Source organism: Lygodium microphyllum, unplaced genomic scaffold (assembly GCF_053477565.2).
Source record: "Lygodium microphyllum isolate KBCC unplaced genomic scaffold, Lygodium_microphyllum_v1.1.10 scaffold_95, whole genome shotgun sequence".
Taxonomy (NCBI): Eukaryota; Viridiplantae; Streptophyta; class Polypodiopsida; order Schizaeales; family Lygodiaceae; genus Lygodium; species Lygodium microphyllum.
This window is the reverse complement of record NW_028229578.1, coordinates 376,843-380,699: the sequence shown is the minus strand read 5'-3', so window position 1 is coordinate 380,699 and position 3,857 is coordinate 376,843. Positions and strand designations below refer to the sequence as shown.

General features: G+C 42.8%; 1 protein-coding gene across 1 annotated transcript; it reads left to right on the top strand.

Moving 5' to 3' along the window:
* The first annotated feature begins 399 nt into the window (after positions 1-399).
* Positions 400-2,895, top strand: LOC148008664 (homeobox-leucine zipper protein HAT7-like). The gene is made up of 3 exons (XM_087674109.1): positions 400-567; positions 1,027-1,475; positions 1,654-2,895. Exons 1-3 carry the CDS (start codon positions 498-500, stop codon positions 1,723-1,725), a joined length of 591 nt encoding a protein of 196 aa, XP_087530235.1. The 5' UTR covers positions 400-497; the 3' UTR covers positions 1,726-2,895.
* The last annotated feature ends 962 nt before the right edge of the window (positions 2,896-3,857 follow it).

Here is a 3,857-nt window from a genome sequence, read left to right as displayed (position 1 = left end):
AGTGGGAAAGTGTCCTTGCATTGGGCCTTGGAAAAAGCTTGTGCTGATCATGCGGATGCGAGATGGTCATTGGTTGCTGCTACGTGTAAGAGCCTGGAGTGCCCATGGACGTAAGGAAAGAAAGCCGAGGCAAAAGAAAAAGAACGCGAATGAGGATGGAATAGAGAATGTGTGTGTGTGTGTGTTGTGTATGGGGGGAGGAATATTGTTTGTTCGAAGCAGATGCCAGGTGTCAGCAGCTCCTGGCTCTACCATGTGACCTGAGTGCATGTGCACTGCCTTTTGACCGGGACCACGTCCACCTGTCGTTGGGTGACTCCTTGTCTCTTCTTTGTTTGTGCTCGATTCTCTCTTTCTGGAGAGTTGTTTTTCCACTGAAAGGGATAGATTGATCAGCCATTGACAGAGAGACACAGAGACACAGAGAGAGAGAGAGACAGCGACACAGAGAGAGAGAGAGAGAGAGAGAGAGAGATCTTTACCTGCCATCCATCCCCATGGCATTTTGCTTTGTCGGTACATCGCATACTGCAGCCATCGATACAGTCCTCTCAAAGGTTTCATCAGGTCGGCCCATTCCTCCCTCCAATTCTCATTAGCCATTGGACCATTTGCTTAGGATGAGATTACCCAGGTTTATAAAGCTCCCTTCTTGTCATACGATATGATCAGTAATGCTGAATCGGTCCCATTGCATCAGCTCCATTGGTTGGTTTGTTTTTTCTCCTTCTTTGTTTTTGTATCGGTGCTTTCCTTATCATCTGCTGGCAACAGTCAAAGACTGCAATTACATCGCTTGCCATCGACAGCAGACATAGCTCAGCTTGTCGATGAATACATCCCATTAGGAATATATCCTCAAGTTAGGAAATAGAATAGAAATCAGAATTGTTCAATTTCACAAGGAATTCATCCCGTTAGCCGTTAGCAACTGCATCCCTGGTAACGAGTAATCACATAGACACAGACAATAATGCAGCACTGAATGAGATCACTGCAAAGGGGAATTTGATGTGGTGACTGCAGGTATGGAAGATCAGGGGCAAGAATGCAAGAAGCCATTAGCAAGTGCGGGGATGGCGCAGCGGGATCAAGCGGGATTCATGGAAGACGAGGATGATCCGATGGACGCACTGATGAAGCAAAACGTGCTGTGGCCACCGGAGCTGACCATGCCACTGATGGCGGGAAGCTGCGGGGCTGATCAAGGGGGGGAGCTGGTGATGATGAAGAAGAAGAGGCTGAGCATGGAGCAGGTGGCGTATTTGGAGAGGAGCTTCGACATGGACAACAGGCTGGAGCCGGAGAGGAAGGTGCAGATAGCGGCGGAGCTAGGGCTGCAGCCCCGCCAGGTCTCCATCTGGTTCCAGAACAGAAGAGCGCGCTCCAAAAACAAGCAGCTCGAGAGGGACTACCTCTTCCTCAAGTCCCAATACCAGGAGATTGTCAAGCAGAACGAAAAACTCCAAGCTCAGGTAACCAACGCGTGTGCGTGTGTGCGCCTGTTTGATATTCCCTTCACAGCTGCGATTTGGTGGGTTCTACCTCTCTTGATTCATGTTATAAGTCTGTATTACACATTCCTGATCAATCGCCCACATCCTCCCAGTGCTGATATTTAGCTTATTTGCTCGGTTTGGACTCTGGAGCCAGCTGCACGCACTCGGTGCACATCATGCGTACATCGCCATCGGCTCGATATTTTTCTTTTGTCGCTCCCTGTAAAACTCATACTTCTCAACCAGGTGACACAGACGAGTCCACTGTAATTGCGTTTAATTTACCACTGCTCTTTAAGACGCTCCAAAGGTCTGGCATGACAGAGTGAGACGCACATCCAGATTCCAGTTATAATGCACTTCGAGGTATCACTGCCGAGAGAGAGTGCGTGAGTGCGCGCACGCACGTGCGTGTGCATACATGCCTGTGAATGAGTGGCTGTGTGTGTGTGATTTTGGTAGTCTTCAACATCAAGGGAAGTTTCTCCAAGGGAGCTTCCCCATACGCAGCTTGTTACAACTTACAATGGGGTGATACTAGAAAGAAGCCTCCAACGTGTATTGGGACAAAGAGACACATATAAATATTTTAGCAATAATCCACCTCAATGTGTTATTTTGTGTGTGTGTGTGTGTTTGTGTGTGTGTGTGTGTGTGTGTGTGTGTGAGAGAGAGGTTCTAGTAGCCTTCAACATCAAGTGAAGTTTGTACAAGGGAGCATCCACATGCGTAACTTGTTACAATGGGGGACCAGGATAACATACACTTGGCTAAGTATGTTGAAGTTCATGTGGAATTCATATGTTGGATCATACCTAAGGCTATCTATGATTTCCATTGTGAGACTCCATGCTATTCCCATTTCATAGTCTTTAACAAGAATATCTAAGAGAAGCTTCTCCATGGAGCTACGCTATACTTAGCATGTTGTAGTGCTAGAAAGGAATCAGATGTGTCTAAGAGAATGTGTATGCCTACAAATTCTATTCCCCATTGCGAAATAGTAGCTATGTGGTAGCTCCCTTGTGCAGAGTTTAAGAAATGGAAATTCATATGTGGAAATATGTCTAAAATTGTATACATGGACTAGCAATTTAAACTCTCAATGATCATATTCATTAAAGAGAGAGAACACACTTGCAATTCCAACAAAACACGTGTATGTGTGTGTACATGAACACGTGTATGTGTGTGTGCATGTGTATGTGTGTGCACACTCACTACAACACCCATTTACTTTCTTTGAAATCACTTTTGAGTTATAATTATGAGTAAAATGCCTTTATTCATCTACCTCAATGAACTTCAAAATTTATATGTTTCGATAAATGTTCTTCTTTAAATAGACATTGGTACTCATTCAAAATGTTGATCATGGTCCCTTTTTCATATGAATGGCTAGGTTCTTCTTTTGACATCACAACTAGAAGGAATGGATTGCAAGGTGATAGATGGAGACAAAGATAAAGGGCGAGGGAGCAAACATAAAGAAGATAGAAAAGATATCCCTGGCAAACATAATGAGGATCATTTTGAAGAAGTGGGCTCACCGGCAAGCTCCTCATCGATAACATTTTCCTCAAGTACAAGCATAAGAAGTTTTTCTCCCAAACCTTCTGCAAGCCTCACAACCACCAAGACTATAGAAGGCATAACCTCTACCATTACTACTAGCACTTGTAGCCCTCCTCTCTTTGCAAGCACACTAGAAAGTTTGAATGATCTAACTGAAGACTATAGCTTCCTTTTTGACAATAATGTCTTCATCACTCAATGGGAGGATCCAACAGATACTACCACAAACACTAAATTATAGTAATGATAGTCAAAAAAGCTTATTGTAAGGACCTGAGATGATACAAAAGTATGTTGTTTTGCTTTTTCTAGAGAATATTCATTTGCTAATAAGGGAATTGAATTTCCTAAAACCCTAAGCTCATAATATAGCTCTCTTATTTGTCAAGGTTGATTTGCAATCTACTTTTTGTTTTTGATGTGCAATAACTTGCATGTAGGACCAAAATGCAAGGATGCTTTAAATAGCAAATCAACTGTAATCTAGCAAGCTTTTTGAAATTTTATATAGATAACTATCAAGAAAATTGCTTATCAAAACATAATCTAGCAATATTATCAAAGTTAAATGGTTGACTAGCATGTGATAAGCTCAACAAAATAGCAAGCATTGTTTAAGGACCTTCAAAAGATATGCATTTAATATAGGATGTTGCATGCATACATATATGTGCAATGTATTACAGGGCATGTGTTTGATAAAAAAGTATGATACATACATATACTATACATGGTTTTGGTTGAGAGGGCCTCCCAAGGTTAGAGCATCCTCCAAACCTACCA

Bases quoted from the DNA above. Each gene is read 5' to 3' on its own strand.
- LOC148008664 (XM_087674109.1), top strand. From the start codon at position 498: ATGGCATTTTGCTTTGTCGGTACATCGCATACTGCAGCCATCGATACA. The intron at 568-1,026 runs GTCGGCCCATTC...TGGTGACTGCAG, and splicing joins CCTCTCAAAGGTTTCATCAG to GTATGGAAGATCAGGGGCAA. The intron at 1,476-1,653 runs GTAACCAACGCG...CTCTGGAGCCAG, and splicing joins ACGAAAAACTCCAAGCTCAG to CTGCACGCACTCGGTGCACA.